The 14,303-nt window shown below is 58.2% G+C and overlaps 1 protein-coding gene across 3 annotated transcripts; it reads right to left on the bottom strand.

Annotated features, from left to right (window-relative positions):
- Positions 1 to 2,664: 2,664 nt before the first annotated feature.
- Positions 2,665 to 14,270, bottom strand: Pbxip1 (PBX homeobox interacting protein 1). Of its 3 annotated transcripts, none has more exons than XM_046421911.1 (11): positions 14,171 to 14,270; positions 11,473 to 11,558; positions 9,079 to 9,202; positions 8,795 to 8,859; positions 8,544 to 8,709; positions 6,793 to 7,029; positions 6,645 to 6,668; positions 6,043 to 6,125; positions 5,829 to 5,960; positions 4,016 to 5,244; positions 2,665 to 3,627 (listed from the first exon to the last, which is right to left on the bottom strand). In XM_046421911.1, the coding sequence occupies exons 2-11, from the start codon at positions 11,521 to 11,523 to the stop codon at positions 3,528 to 3,530; spliced, it is 2,211 nt and encodes a 736-aa protein (XP_046277867.1). In that variant the 5' UTR covers positions 11,524 to 11,558; positions 14,171 to 14,270; the 3' UTR covers positions 2,665 to 3,527. The 3 variants fall into 3 exon arrangements, with proteins under 3 accessions (XP_046277867.1, XP_046277865.1, XP_058427919.1); XM_046421909.2 differs by lacking the exon at positions 14,171 to 14,270 and adding an exon at positions 13,017 to 13,113; XM_058571936.1 differs by lacking the exon at positions 6,645 to 6,668.
- Between the last annotated feature and the right edge of the window lie 33 nt (positions 14,271 to 14,303).

Raw genomic sequence — 14,303 nt, 5'->3', positions numbered from 1 at the left:
CCCTGGTCCTCAAGGAGATTCGGGGTGGTCAGGCATGGAGGGGAACCACCGCCCCCAGGACAGGCTGGAGGCTAAGGCCCTGGGGGCAGGGACGGGGGATCCCCAGAGGAGGGGACAGGAGGGGACAGACCCGAAGGGGCCTGGGTGAGAGGAGGGGAGCTGAGAGCATGAGGGCAAAGGACAGGTGGAGCCTGGGAAAGAAGTGGGCCCCAGGGGAAAGAGGTGAGGGCTGAGAAGGACGGCGGGGTGGGGGGGGGCCCCCGGGAGAGAAAGGGGTTGGTTTGGTTTGACTCGGAACCAGGGATTGAACCCAGGGTGCTTGACCACTGACCATCATCCCCAGCCCTTTTCATGTTTGAAACTGGGTCTCACCGAGTTGTGAGGCTGGCTTTGAACTCACGGTCCGCCTGCCTCCGCTTCCCAAGCTGCAGAGATGACTGTGCGCCTCCTGGCCTGGCTGGAAAAGTCGTTTGGGGGACTGGCCAAAGAAAACAGGATTTTTCTACTTGAAAGCAGACGACCCAAGCAGGCTACCTTACCTCCAGCGATCCCCCCAGGTACCCCAGAGTGATGCCCTTAGGGCAGAAGGCCTCTTCTTGAAAGAGCTACGCAGACTTCCCCTGGAAAGGGCAGGAGGTGAAGTATTGCCAACAACAAGGGCGTACACTGCCAGGGCCCAGCCCAAAGCCTGGCACAAACAGCACTGTGCCCCCAGTGGCTCTACCCACAGGACCACCCCACCACTGCCCGGCCAGGAGTGGTACCCAAGCCACGTGGGGGTTTTGTCTGTCTGTTTGTAGGGTTGGGAACTGAACCCAGGGCACTAGCTGGGCAAGTACTCTGCCGCTGGGCGGCATCCCCAGCCCTTCCCGCTGCAGCGGGCTCCCATCTCCACTCACTGGCCTCCAAGTCAGGAGAGCAGCCACGGCCGGGTCCTTCCTCTTCACCAACATGACTGATGGACATGATGGAGGGAGGGGCCTCAACGCTGGGGTGGGCATAGGATCACCCCCCAAGAGCGCCCCGAGAGGGTGATCACAGCTGCTATGTCCTGGCACCCTGGCCTCCCGACACACCCCTGGGGTGGATAGCTGTCTTTTTCTCCCTGACTCAGCACTTTGAGAAACCCCAGCTCAGCGTATCTGCTTCCTGAGAGGCCAAGGAGAGGAGGGGCTTGGGAGGACCTACCAGCCTCTGGGAGAGATCGCTATGCAAACAAAGGACGTGGGCCCTAGAAACGGAACCAAGGCCAGCGTGAGAATCAGGGTCCCCTGGGAGCCCAGGGAGGCCCGTGTGTATCTGCACCCAGGGCCCAGCACCTACCCCGGGTACCAACTCCTGCCCACCCTCCAGCCTCAGTGTCCCTCAGCAACCCGTTTACCACTCAGCTGTTCAGGCTGCAGAAGGTGAACAACGTGAACAGGGTAAAACCAGGCTTCCTCCTGAAGAACTGTGCTCCATGGAGCCTAGTGCTGAACCCAAATCCTGGCCCTGAGGTCCCTGCTCCTTCCAACCTCACTCCAAAATTAGAATCTGACTCCTTCCTAACCCCCCACCCCCAAGCTTGTATCACTGACCATTTTCTGGAGAGGCAATTCTGCCTTAGGCCTAACTGCAGTTCCTCCTGCTGCAGAGAGCAGCCTCCACTGTACACAAGCTTCATTTATTTATTTATTTGGTACTGGGAATGGAACCCAGGGCTGCTTTACCACTGAAGCCAGTCCTTTGTATTTTTTGAGACAGGGTCTCACTAGGTTGCTGAGAGTTTTGCTAAATTGCTGAGGCTCATCTCCAACTTGGTGATCCTCCTGCCTCAGCCTCCCAAGTTGCTGGGATTACAGGTGTGCACCACCACACCCAGCTGATGATAAGCTTCCAAGGTACCTCTGCATTCCCAGGGATTCACTGTCCCTGGTACATATCAGACTTTACAAATACCTGCAGAATCAGTGGTCCTCACTCCATCCCCGCCAGCCCTCCTGCCCCCGCCTGAGTTAACATACTTAAAGCCCTTAAGCAAGTCACAGTCACACTTGCTAAATAATACAGAAATCCATTATGGCCCTCCCCTCCTTGATTCCAATACTCCTCTGACCTGGCCTAAGCAGTCATGGTGCTCACAGGATTCTACCCCAGCCCTGGCTGGGAGATTCCCAAAGAAGGCCAGAAGCCCAGGGAGCTGCCAAAGTCATTGAGGTTAGATGTCAGGAAGGACCCTCCCAAGAGCCAAGGAGATTCTTGGTCTTCTTGGGAAAACCAGCCAGTGGAGCAGGACCCCTGGTCAGCGGGGTGGGCCCTGAGACAGGGGTGATAACTAGAGGGGGAGGCAAGGACTGGACAAATGTAGAGCCCGGATGCCACCTAGTGGCTCCCTCACCTCTGTCCCAGAGCCCTGGGGGGAAGGAAGATGGTGCCCTCTACCAACGGCTCCAAAGGCCATAACTTTTCTTTCTTTCTTTTTGGTGGTGGGTGGATGCGGTGGTGGAGATTTAACCCAGAGGCGTCTTACCACTGGGCCACATCTCCAGTTCTTTTAATATTTTGAGATGAGGTCTCTCTAAGTTGCCCAGGCTGTCCTCAAACCCGAGACACTCCTGCCTCAGCCTCCCCAGTCACTGCCGCCATCACACCTGTAGGTCGTAATCTGAGTGCCAGAACAGGACAGGCGTTTTAATTGTTTTATTCAATCTCATTCTCAGCCCTTCAGTCCCCTTTTTTGAGGATAAGAAACCCAAGTTCCCAAAGATTAATTTGCCCAAGATCACTGGCCCGGATTTGAGTCCACAAAAGTCCTCTGCTCTTTTCCCAGCTCTCCGGGCAGCTTGGAGCAGAAAGACGAATTTCCAGCCCCAGGGCCTGGGCTTTGTGGGGAGGGCACGGCAAGGAGGAAAGGCCACACAAGAGGTGGTGAGTACCAGTGCCTAGGATGTCACCCCCCACTTGGGTGGGCAGCTGCACGGTGGCCCCTGGGCCTAGAAACCACCCCTAGTGACAAGCGTCCCCATAGAAGTCTATAATTTACAGAAGTCTCTAGTTCACACGGGGAGGTGAGGCCTTGTGAGAAGCAGGGGGAGGGGACTTCACCCCTAGGGACGGCTGCTTCTAAATCTCACAAACCCCAGGGCAAGCCCTCGTGCTGGGCGGCCAGCCAGTCAAGTCCCAGGGGGTGCCGGGTCAGCGCGTGGGGCTGGAGGCACACACAGGAGGGGACAGAGCTCTTGGGCTTCAGAAACAGGATGCCCTTCCCCCACTGACAGCAGGCTCCTCTGGGTCCCCTTCAGGCTGCCCAGCCAGCCCCAGGGCCCTGAGCATTTGCATATATTTGCATAGCCAGTAAGGTGGGTCCAGCTCGGGCCTTTTTGTTGCGAAAGTGACATCAGTGCTGGGTGCGTTCTGCTCCTCTGTGAAGGCTGTCCAGGGACACCACACCTGGAGAGCCAGGGGCATGGCTGGGGCCTGGCCTCCAGGGGTCTGATATCGCGGGGGATCTTGGCTGGGCCCAGGCTGGGCCATGCCCCAGGCGGGACTCAGCCCCTGGGGTGGGGGTGGGGGTGGGAGCGGTGGCTAGGCTCCTCCCGGGGCCCCATGTCTCTGGGCTTCCGCAAGTGCTTGTCCTTCTTCCCCGACCTGTAGGAGGACACGGTGGGATGTGGGAAGAAGAGGGCTTTAGGGGGTAATAATGAGCTGAAGGGACCCCCTCTTCCTCCTAAGGAAGCTAACTTGGCACACGGGGTAGAGGACGAGGCTCCAGCTGGGGAGGCTGGAATGCTGGGTCTCCCCAACACCCCAGGCCTTGCAGGTACAGGGCAGAACCACCCAGGAAAGATCCCCCAGCCCCAAAGGACACCGAGGACCCTGAGGTCCCTCGGGAAGGCAGGCAGTGTATCCGGCTGCTGGAGACAGCAGTGGACAGAAGTCCTTAGACTAAAGTCCCCTCCCCAGGCCCAGGACCCTGGCTCCTTCCATCCTTCCCAGCAGCCTCCCCTGTCCCCCCAAGGCCCCCACAGCCACCCACCTCCTCTTCAGCGCTCTTTCTCCAAAGAAGTGAGTAAAGATGAAGTCCTCGAAGTCATCCACCTCATCGTCATCGCCTGTCTGTCTCACCGCCGCCTCCTCCAGGCTGTCCTCCAAGGCATCCACGAAATCCCGGAAGCGGAGGCGATCATGCCGGAAGATGCCACCCTCGCCAAAGTAAGCGGGCGAGAGGGGCAGCTCCTTCATCAGCTGGCCAGCCCAGGGCAGCCGAGCCAGGTATGTTGTCAGCAGAGAGGCCAGCTCCTGCTGTCGCACAGGGGCCAGCTCCGTGCCAAAGAAGGCCAGGCCCTCCTGCCGGGCACACTCAGTCACCCCCGAGCAGCCCTGCGGGGCCCGGAACCTGCGCTTGGACAGCTCCTCCCAGGCGGGCAGGGGCGCGTGGCCGTCTCCAGTCTCTTCCCTCCACCGCGGGTGCTTCTGCCTTTCCCCAGAGTGCGGGCTCCCGCCTCTCCTTGGGGCCTCCCTGGGGTCCTGTCTCTTGCCGTCCTTCCTGCCCCCTGACTGCGCCACCCCTGGCTTCCCCTCCTTCCACTTCCCGGCCAGCTCCCTGTCCTCCTTGTCCCCCCAGCTCTTCTTCCTCTCCCAGCCAGATTCCTCTCTCCTAGGTCTCCAGTGCTCAGCCTTCCGGTCCCTCGGCCCATCACGCCACTTTTCTTTTCCACTCCACTCCCTGGAATTCTGGAAATGGGGTTTCTGATGCCAGACCTCAGAGACATTGGCAGAGACCACAGGGTCCTGGCCCCAGCTCTCCAGGCCCTGCAGTGTCTGGGCCAACCGGTGGCCCAGCTCGGCCAGGCCAGCGTGAGCGCGGGCCCCTCGGCTGGCGTCCTGCAGGCTGTGCTGCAGGTCCTGCTGCACAGACCCCAGCAGCCGCCTCTGCCTCTGCAGCTCCTGCCGCAGTGCCTGGGCCTCGGCCTCCAGCCGCTCCTTCTGCTCCAGGAAGCCAGGGTCCGGCTCCTGCCCCCGGGGTCCATGCTCCTTGGTGGCCTTGCCCGGCTGCGGTTCTCTGCCCCAGGGGAGGCACAGCCCGTCTGTGCCCCGGATGCAGCTGGCCTCCAGCCCTTGGAGCCGCGTCCTCAGCTGCTGCAGCTCCGACTCCAAGGCCCGCTGGGAGGCCTCACCCTGCTGCAGGGCCCCCCGGAGCCGGGCGTTTTCCTCCTCCAGCCCCCTGGGCTGCTGCAGCAGGCTCTGCAGCTCTTCTTTCTGGGCCTGGGATATGGTCAAGGATGGAAGAAACCAGAGTCCTCGTCCGACTGGACCCAATACCTCCTACCCCAACTCCACTCCATTACCGTAGGCAGGGGCCCAAGCCCCTATGGACTGGGACACCCGAGGACTCGGCTCGTCTTCCTCCCCATCCTTACCCTTAACCAGGCCCTGGGATTCCAGAGTCCCACCCTGGGCCCCGGCTGCGTCGTCGATGAGCTTATATAACGGTACTTCTTAGATTCCCTAACGACGGCCAGTGGCCAGTGCGTGGCCCTCGTGGCCCCACCCACCCCGTACCTGGAGCAGACACTGTTAACTGATCCTAACCGCTGAGCCCGGCACATCCCCCTCCACACAACGTCCCAGGAAGAGCACAGCAATCAGTCAGAGGGGACATGCCCCGTGAAACAGGGACGCAGCCTGGCACAGGCCTTAGCAGGAGGCCGTGGAGAGAGCTAGGAGGGGTCCTGCACATGGAGGCCCAGGGAGATGCTCAAGGTGGGTGGAGAATTGGAGGAAGGACACTAGGACAGACACCTGGCTAAGGGGGGCTAGCGAGCCAGCGTCCCCCTGGCCATGCCCACCTGCAGCTGGGCCTGTAGCAGGCGGATGTCCTGGTTCTCCCTGGCCAGCTTGTCCAGGAGAAGGCCCAGGTGCTGCAGGCTGGGGGAGCTGTCAGCGGGCACCACAGCCTGCAGCTGATCCCTTGGCCTCTCCTAGGGGCAGAAGAGCCGGTTACCTCACGCTCCCCAGGCTGTCCCGGGTTCTCCCAGCAGGCCCACACCCCTCCACACAGACCTGGCCGTCCCCCGCAGCGTCCACCAGCTCAGGCTCTGACCCAGGATCTGGGAAGACCTGAAGGTCAGCTTCCTCCGTGGGCCCTGCAGGAAAGTGAGGTCCTGAGCCTGTGCCGAGGCCACTCCTCCCCACTCTGTCACCCACTCAGTCACCCTCCTGTCCTGGACAAACCCTGTAGCAGGGAGGTCCAGTGAGATAAAGGGCCAGAGTCACCCTGAACAGCTGGCAAGGTCAAAACTGAGAAGTAACGTGCAACACCCGCCTCCCAACACCCCCCACACAACACCTTCCTCCCAACACCCTCCAACACCCCCCCACAACACCCCCCTTCCAACACCCTCCTCCCAACACCCCTCACACAACACCCTCCTCCCCACACCCCCCCACAAAACCCTCCTCCCAACACCCCACACACAACACCCTCTTCCCAACACCCCCCACAGAATACCCTCCTCCCACCCCCCCCACAAAACACCCTCCTCCCAACACCCCCCCACAACACCCTCCTCCCAACAACCCCCCACAACACCCTCCTCCCAACACCCTCCTCCCAACACCCGCCACACAACAGACGAGCACAAGTTGGGCTCCCCACCACTCACCAGTGTCCGACTCTAAGAGGTCACCTGGGGATGGAGATGCCAGGCTGGTGAGACCTCAGGGGAGGGATGGGGTCAGGGAAGGTGACAGTGGGGCAGGAGGACAGGGTCCGATGCAGGCCAAGGCCCAGGCAGGGAACGTACCACTCACCAGAGAAGAGGAGGACCCCCAGGCCCAGCAGAACCAGGGCGCCCAGGAGGCACATGTTGAGGGAGAGGCCCAGCTCCCTGCCCGCGCTCTCGCCCCTGGCCTGGTCCTCCACATGCAGCGGCGTCCCAGGCCGAGGCGGGCTGGGCTTGCGGCCCCGTCGCCTCCGCAGGCCCTCGACGTCCACCTCCGTGTCATCCTCACTGCTGCTGGAGCAGCGGCCCTCCTCCCTGACCCAAACTGGAAGAAGGGACAGGGACAGGGCTGTGAGGGAACTGGAGAGACAGGACACAGGGACAGAGGGGAAGTGGCAGGTGGCCCAGAGAGGCCCTCAGCCCCGGCCACAGAGAGGACATCTGAAAACCCTGCCCACTTGTGCCCAGGCGTCCAGGACAGCGCCTGCCCAGTCTGGAGGCAGGAGACCCGTCCTGTCAATCTACAAATGAAAAGAGCCACGTCTTAAAAGCATCCTCCTTCCTCCAACCTGTGGCTCACTTGCAGCTTCTGCGGCAGCCACCACCCTCCCTTGACACTCTGGCCCCCTCAGCCTGCCCCCTGGGCTCTTCAGTCCTGTGGGTGGGGGTCTCCCTGGTCCTTCTCTGGTCCCCAAGGCCACACGCCCTCCCTCATTCCACTCACTTCCCCTTAGGGGAACGAGTGCCCAACCCGTGGCCCCACTGTGGCCACCCGAGAGCTCTGGCCACTGGCCTCTGGTTGTCCTTCAGGAACCAATCATTCAACACACTGCCTCCAAACTGGTTCCTTCTGGTGTCCCCCAATTCAGGGGATGGCCGTGTTGCCGCTCATCTAGCTGAGGGAAGCCACCTCACATCAGGCCGTCTGAAGCTCTAACGTCCAGCCTCTTCACCCCCCACCTGCCCTAGCTCGGGTCTTGCCTCCCCACTGCAAGCTGCCCCCAATGTAGCCAGGCCCCAGCTTCTCCCCCTTCCAGCACGTTTTGTTGTTGTTGTTGTTGTTGTTGTTTTGGGTTTTTTGCGGTCTTGGGGTCTGAGCTACAGCGCCAGCACCTTCTATTTTGAGACAGGATCTTGCTGAGTCACTGAGGCTGGTCTCGAACTCACACCCCTCCTGCCTGTCTCCTGAGTAGCTGGGATTAAAGGCGTGTGCTGCTGCACCCTTCTGTTCAACAGAGAAGGACTCCTCACCCCTCTGCCTCAGTCCTGGACACAGCCTCCTGCACACCAGAAAGGTGGTCCCACCCCTGTGTGAATGCTTCAGCCTCGCTCGGCCTGGAATGTTCTCTTCCTCCTGCCCTCAGTTACGACTCTATGTTCAAATTCCTCCCAAATGGCATCTCCACCCATCCTGACTCTCCTTTGCCCTCCACAGGAGCCCTGTCTGAACCATCTCCAATTCTTTGGGAGCCCCTTTAATTGAACCTCCTTTCTGCATCCCTCATGGTCTGACTTGCAGCTTGGCTCCGTCTGGCCTGCTTCTTACCCAGTCCTGAGCCACCCTCCTTCCCTCCTCCTGGGCTGGGAGCCAGCACAAGAAGGGACTCTGGGAATGAGGGTTGAGTTCCAGAAGCAAGAAAAGAGGGGGTTCCATGGCACAGAGGAAAGAGTCAACCAGATGTGAGCCCTGAGGTGTGACCTTGGTCAAGTCACTTAACCTCTCTGAGCCTCGATGGTAGAGAGCTGCTGAGTCCCAGGGCCCGGAGCTGAGCACATGCTCAGCAGCGAGGACTGCTCCCTCTCCTGAACCTTCTAGAAGAAGAGCACAGGGGCTCTCACCTGCTTTGGGGGTCGTGGACAGGCTCTGCAGAGGGCTCTGGTCCCCCAGGTCCTGTGCGTCTGGTCCTAGGCTTGTTGTCTCGGGAGTCTCCTGCGAGTCTTCCTGAACTACCGCGTCTCCTGGCCCAGGAGGCTCCACATCACAGTCACCACCTCCCAGAGGACCCTGAGGGGACACAGCCCTGAGCAGAGCCCACAGAGCCTGCACACATCCCTGCCCACTTCCTCCCTGACCCCAGTGAAGTCCTCACCTTGACCTCGGGCTCCCCTGGCAGAATGCGGTCACACTGAGGACTTTCAGTCTGAAACAGGGTCCCTGTGGGGGGAGAAAGGCCCGGGAGACGCCACTTCCCCAGCTGAACTTCCTAGTCACCTGTCTGGCTCCCCCAGACCCTCCCCAGGTGGAGGGGCAGGAAAGAGCCGGGAGGGACTGAGGCCAGAGGTCTATAAACTGAAGACTAAACCGCTTCCCTGTCCTGAGAGCAGATCCTCCAGGACAGGGAGGACAGCCACCCCGCCCTGCCCAGGACACTACCTTCACCCTCAGCTGCAGGCGACTCTTCACCTATGGCCTTCGGCGGGCTCCCAGGGGCCGGGAGGGCTCTCTCGGACTCGGGGTCCACCCTGGGTTCTGGGCCCAGAGTCTCCACAGGAAGGCTCTAGGGAGGAGAGGGGTGCGCACGGGGCTGCTCCAGGGGAAGGCAGCAGGACACAGTCAGGAGCAGGGGCTAGCGGCCTACTCCGGGACCCCAAACCGCATCTCAGACACTCAGCTGAGAGCTGACCCAGGGGTCTCCGCCCAGTCACTCTCCACCCTCGCTCCAGAGGCCACGCTTCTGTTAAAACTAGCAGCACTGCTAGGAGGCAGGGACCCGCACACCCAGCAGCCCCTGGGGAAGGCCTGCCCGAGCCCGGGGCCCCCCCACATCAGCAGGACTACTTTTCCCGTAAGTGAACAACCCGACTCAGTCATTAGTTGGGGTAGGGACAGCAAGAGAATAACCCCCCTGGGTCAAAGTCCTCACTGACTACCCCTGGTGCCTAAAGGTCAGTGACATTCCCAGGGTCTCCTCACACCTGCCCAACCACTTTTCTTCCACACTATCCTGGCCTTTCCCATACCCACGGCTCCCACACAGGCCCAATCTCCCGCAGGTGCTGACAGAAACCCCCTGTCCCCGGTCACAGCCAGCCTGACTCCCTGGGTACCCACAGCCTCTCCTCCCTCTGGCCCACTGCGTGCCCACCCCACCCATGGCTCCTGCTACCACCCCAAGGATAATTCTTTTTTTTTTTTTTTTCTTTTTAAGTTTTATTGGTACCAGGAGGGAACCCAGGGGTGCTTAACCACTGAGCCACATCCCTAGACCTCCTTTATATTTTATTTAGAGACAAGGTCTCATTTAAGGTTTTGCTTAGGGCCTCATTAAGTTGCTGAGGCTGACTTTGAACTTGCCATCCTCCTGCCTCAGCCTCCTGAGCTGCTGGGATTACAGGCGTGAGCCAAGAATAATTCTTGACCTTGGTCTGTTTCTTTGCAATTTTCAGATCATGTTTTACTCATAGTCACCTCATAAGGCTACAAGGCAAGAATCACAATCCTCATTTTATAGGGGAGGACAGAGAGGGGACATGGCCTGCCCAGGGTTCAACAGTCAGCAAGGATAACCCCACCCCAGGCCAGGGCTGATTGAGTCCACAGTGCCTGTCCTTCCCTAAACTGCCGCCCCTCTGCCTGTGAGCCCTTGGCCTATGTATCCTGCTCAGTGTCATTGCTGACGTGAACTCCTCACTCCCAACAGGGCTCCTCCCAGCACCTCAAACTCAGTAAGTGGAAGCCAAGCTCCTCTCCCCCTTAGTGATTCTAATACATAAGGTGCCAAGGCTGGGAATTCTCCAGATCCTTTGTTTTGTTTTACAGTATTTGGGAGTGAATCCAGGGGCCCTCTACCGAGTTACATCCCCAGCCCTTTTTATTATTTTAAGACACAGTCTCACTAAGTTGCCCAGGCTGGCCTCAAACTTTTGATCCTCCTGCCTCAGACTCCCAAATTGATAGGATTACAGGCGTGTTCCAACATGCCTGGCTCCACATCCCTCTGACATCCTGTTTCCACCCCGTCTCCAGGCACTAATCCCCATCCTGCATCCCCTTTCTCCCTTCTCAGTGGTTTTAGGAGCACAGGGGTCCCAGGGGCTTCTATACCACCAGCTGTTATCTGGACGGCTATAGAAGCCCTTGTCCCTGGCTGGGTGCAGTGGAGTGGCACATATCTACAATCCCAGTTACTTAGGAGGCTGAGGCAGAGGACTGCAAGTTTGAGGCCTTCTTGGGTAACTTAGTGATCCCCTGTGGAAAAATTAAAATTAAAAAGGACTAGAAGTATAGCCCAGCGGTACAGCATCCCCGGGATTAAATCCCCAGTACCAAAAGCAAAACAAAACAAAAACCCACGTTACTGTCCCACTGTCCCTGTTCTCACCCAGCCCACACAGTGGCTTCAATATCTGCCCAAAGCAATGAATGCTGGACACCCCCAATCAAAGTCCTCCCTGACTGCCCATCAGGAGGAGGCTGGACTGCCTCACCAGGCCCTCTGGACCTCTTACAGAGTTCCCAGGCTCTACCCCAGCTTCATTTCCACCCCATCCAATGACACCCCCGGTTCACCTGCACACGGCTCTCGGGCCTTTGCTCTTGCTGTTCTCCCCGCTCTTCTCAGCTCACCCAGCTGGTACCCTTCCTCCAGGTACAGTCCAAGTCAACACCTGACCCTGGAGCCAGAGCTCCGTCTCCCTCCCCAGAGTTCCTCCAAGGCCAGCAGGAGGCGATACAGGTGACCACCAGGATCAAGGAAGGGGACACCCAGAAAGCAGCCCACCCCTTCAGGGTCCCTTCCCGTGTGGTCCCCAAGTCTGTTCTTCCTACCTCTGAGCCAGCAAGCACCCAGCTATTATCCACATCTGGGCAGGTGGCCATAGTGGTGAGGTCTCTGCGGCTGCTGGGGCTGCCACCTGCAGAGAAAACCTCTTTTAAGGACCAGTTTCCTTCAGGAGCGGCAGGATGCAGAAAGCAATCTTTTTTTTTTTTTCTTTTTTAAATATTTATGTTTTAGTTGTAGTTGGACACAGTAGCTTTATTTACTTATTCTTATGTGGTGCTGAGGATCCAACCCAGGGCCTCACACATGCTAGGCGAGTGCTCTACCACTGAGCCGCAGCCACAGCTTGACAGGGTCCCAAGGATGAGGACTGGTCAGCAGCCTGCAGAGCCAGGCCAGTTCCAGGCCTTCTGATCCTGACACCTCAGCTCTTTGGGGCAGAATGTGCCTTGCAAATCAACACCTGCCCAAGTCAGAGAGAAGCTGCCTCCTCCAAGGACCCACAGGGCTTGGGAACCTGGACTGACCTTGAAAGGTCAAAGAATCCAGGGCTGGAAAGACCCAGGTGAACAGAGTCCAACTCCCTGAGGTTACACTCAGGGAAGAGGAAGTTTGGAAAGGTCAACTGACTTGCCTTGCCAAAGACCAACAGGTAATAAGAATGAAGACAACTTCCAACACCAGACACCTCCACAGTCACCACCCCTCAGGCAGGGCCTCCTCTGGCTCTAAATCTCCCACCACCGCCCGCTGTAGGAACTCAAGGGCTCTGGACACCACTCACACACTAGCTCCCCCAGGATCTGATTCAGAGTGGGGGTGGACCAGGCCCGGTTTGTTTGTTTTTAAACCTCCCAGATGATTCTCACTTGCAGCCAAGGTTAAGAAGCACTGGCCCACCTCAGATCCACCTGGAGGAGGCACTTTTAGTCCAGCTCCACGCTCACTCTGCATCCTGAGTTCTGCCCCCCCTTACTAGCTAGCTGCAGGGTCTGGTCTTAGGAAACTTGAAAGGTGACTGAGAAAAAGGGGCTGTGGCAACTACCATGTATAAAGCACTTTACAGTTTGCAAAACATAGGCAAGGGCTGGGGTTGTGGCTGGGGTGGTAGAGTGCTTGCCTAGCATGTGTGAGGCACTGCATAGAAATAAAAAGTTAAAAAAAATAGGCAAAAATCAGGACTCTGGCCCTGTCCTCCGCTAATCTGCTCTGACTTGGCAGAGTGGGGGCTAGGACATTATTCCAGCCTCCAAAGCCAGGCATAAAACAGGATCACACGAGAGGGACCTTAGCCAGGTGTAGGAGTGCACAGCTGTAATCCCAGCAACTCAGGAGGCTGAGATAGAAGAATCACAAGTTTGAGGCCAGCCTCTGTAACTTAGTGAGACCCTGTCTCAAAATAAAAAATAAATAAAAAGGGCCAGGGATGTAGCTCAGTAGTCAAGTGCCCCTGGGTATAGTCCCTAGTAGAGCCAAGAAAAAAAAAAAAGAGGAGGAGGAGGAGAGGAAACCGCCTTCATCGAAGTCCAACCCTGTGCCCTCGGGCTGCAACTGGGACCAGGCCTAAGGGTGAAGTGAAAGTTAAACTGACCCCTCAGAGTCCTGGGCTGTGATCCTTCAGAGGTAGATGAATCGTCGCTTCCCCAGGGGTGGGAAGGGCAGTAAACAAATATGACTGTGAGGAAACACTGGGGGAAAAGTGAGGCCAGGGGTGTCTGTAGTTCTGCCCTCAAACCCAGCGACTGGCCCATCTGCGGAGCTCGCAGTGAGCCCTGGCCAGTGTCCTGGTGACTTGGCCAGTCATGCTCTAAGATCAGGATGGGGGAAGGACACCCGCCCCATCCCACATGGAGGCAGGACAAGACTGCAGTGACGTCTCCACACCACGTCCACCAGGTCAACGCGGCATAGCTTTATGGCCATCTGTAGAGCCATAGCTGTTCAGCCTTGTGCTCAGTCCCTCCCCCACTGTTCTGTCATCTCCCCATCTCCAGTTGCTGCGTGTGACTGTTAACAGGTGGTGGCAGGAAGGAAGTGGCAGCAGCTTGGGCTGAAGTCCCTGTTTATCCCTGGCTGTGTACAGCCTGCTCAGGTCCTCCACAACTAGGCACCATGGCAACCAGGGTGATGTCAGACCCACTGTCTCCATGGAAACCAGCAACGGGTATTTGGGTCAACAAGACAAACAAGAAGTCTGGAACTCCTGCACTCGGGGTCCCAAACCCCGACATACCTCTCTCTTGCTTGTGTTCGCTCAACATTCCAAAAGATACCCCTGTTCTCCCAAGCCAGCATCTCACTGCCTTATTAGGAAGTTCCTTCTGCTCTCTCATCTCCACCCTTTCCTGCTGCGTTTTCAGAGTTTTTCTTCTCAGTCCTCTCTGAAGAAAATCCACTCCCTCCCCACTATCCCCTTTCAGGAGGGATTCAATAAAAATCTCCTGTAAGGGTTGTCACGAACTTCTGCTTTTCTAAAAGACAGCCAAAGCGCGGGCTCTCCCCTCTGTAGAAAGCTAGCAAATCTTGCCTCAGGCTAACTTTCAACCCAAGAGTTGTCCCCCAAACCTCTAAGCAAAGGACCTAGGGCCAGTTCCTGTTTCGAAAATGACCTTCCCCTGCCTTCCCCCAGTTCTAGGTTTTCGAAAGGCAGCTCTGTGGGTCCTCGGTGGTGCCCAGTCCTTCTAGAGCTCTACCCTCTTTTCCTTAGCTCCCATCTCCTGGGGCCCTTTCCCGCTAGGGCATTACCTGACCCAGCTCTGGCTTCGGGCTTCAGCTTAACTTGTTTCCCCAGGTTTCCAGCCCAAGAGAAGAGGGGAGGCACGTGACCCGGGGACGGGCCAATGGAGAGTCGACTTCCCCAAGGGGGCGGAAACTTTTG

The sequence above is a fragment of the Marmota monax genome, unplaced genomic scaffold, assembly GCF_021218885.2.
Source record: "Marmota monax isolate L192 unplaced genomic scaffold, Marmota_monax_Labrador192_F-V1.1 WCK01_AAM20220418_F8-fsc00108, whole genome shotgun sequence".
Taxonomy (NCBI): domain Eukaryota; kingdom Metazoa; phylum Chordata; class Mammalia; order Rodentia; family Sciuridae; genus Marmota; species Marmota monax.
This window is presented reverse-complemented; position numbering and strand designations above follow the sequence as displayed.

What these genes read in the sequence shown, in the direction of transcription:
- Pbxip1 (XM_046421911.1), bottom strand. Translation starts at nt 11,523, where the DNA reads ATGGCCACCTGCCCAGATGTGGATAATAGCTGGGTGCTTGCTGGCTCA. An exon ending in GTCCACGACCCCCAAAGCAG is followed by an intron (nt 7,030 to 8,543) that starts GTGAGAGCCCCT and finishes CCCTTCTTCCAG; the next exon opens with TTTGGGTCAGGGAGGAGGGC. An exon ending in TGCTACAGGCCCAGCTGCAG is followed by an intron (nt 5,245 to 5,828) that starts GTGGGCATGGCC and finishes ACCATATCCCAG; the next exon opens with GCCCAGAAAGAAGAGCTGCA.